The following is an 804-nucleotide window of genomic DNA, read 5'->3' as shown; positions in this document are numbered from 1 at the left end:
TCCTCGTCTTTGGGGTGTCTAGACACCCGAAATGCATGCAGGGCGCAGTCAGAGCCGATGACGGCCAACAAAGAATCAAACTCTAACTGCAGCAGCAGCAGCAGCAGCAGCAGCAACAGCAGCAGCAGCTACAGCAACAGCAGCAGCAGCAGCAGCAGCAACAGTAACGGCAGCAGCAGCAACAGCAAAAGCAGCAGCAGCAGCTACAGCTGTTGCTGATGCCGGTCCTACACGGACGGCAGCAGCAGCAGCAGCAACACCAAAATTACAAGCAGCAGCGGCAGCAGCAGCAGAAGCAGCAGCAGCAGCAGCAGCAGCAGCAGGAGCCAATGACCTTACGGGGAGCCCGTCGTTGCTGCTGCTGCTGCTGCTGCAGCAGCAGCAGCAGCCACCTGCAGCACACAGCCACCGGGTGTCTAGACACCCGAAGTCTGTTGAATATTCTAGAAGACAGCGGACCGATGGTGCTGCTGCTGCTGCTGCTGCTGCATTCTGCTGCTGCTGCTGCTGCTGCTGCTGCTGCTGCTGCTGCTGCAGGCTAAAGAAAGAAAGTCCACCCCGCCGAAGCTTGGTGGTCTCCTCGTACTGATACATCCCCACAACAAACAGATCGCTGCTGCTGCTGCTGCTGCTGCTGCTGCTGCTGTTGCTGCTGCTGCCGCTGCTGATGCTGCTGCTGCTGCTGCTGCTGCAGCTGCTGCTGCTTCTGTTGCTGCGGCGTTCGTCTACTGCAGCCAGTAACGGATCTTCCGCTGGTGTTTCTGCTGCTGCTGCTGTTGGTGCAGCAGCAGCAGCAGCAGCAGA

General features: G+C 59.1%; 1 protein-coding gene across 1 annotated transcript in view; it reads right to left on the bottom strand.

The window, feature by feature from the left end:
* Window positions 1-203: 203 nt before the first annotated feature.
* The window catches only part of EMH_0096110 (uncharacterized protein), a gene marked incomplete at both ends in the record, with an annotated part of 733 nt that continues 132 nt past the window's right edge, over window positions 204-804 (bottom strand). The window contains 2 exons of the mRNA XM_013502343.1: window positions 204-227; window positions 460-804. Coding sequence (XP_013357797.1) covers window positions 204-227; window positions 460-804 — 369 coding nt within the window. The remainder of the gene's footprint in view (window positions 228-459) is intronic.

The sequence above is a fragment of the Eimeria mitis genome, genomic scaffold, assembly GCF_000499745.2.
Source record: "Eimeria mitis Houghton genomic scaffold, Emh_scaff8904, whole genome shotgun sequence".
In the NCBI taxonomy this organism is placed as follows: domain Eukaryota; phylum Apicomplexa; class Conoidasida; order Eucoccidiorida; family Eimeriidae; genus Eimeria; species Eimeria mitis.
This window is presented reverse-complemented; position numbering and strand designations above follow the sequence as displayed.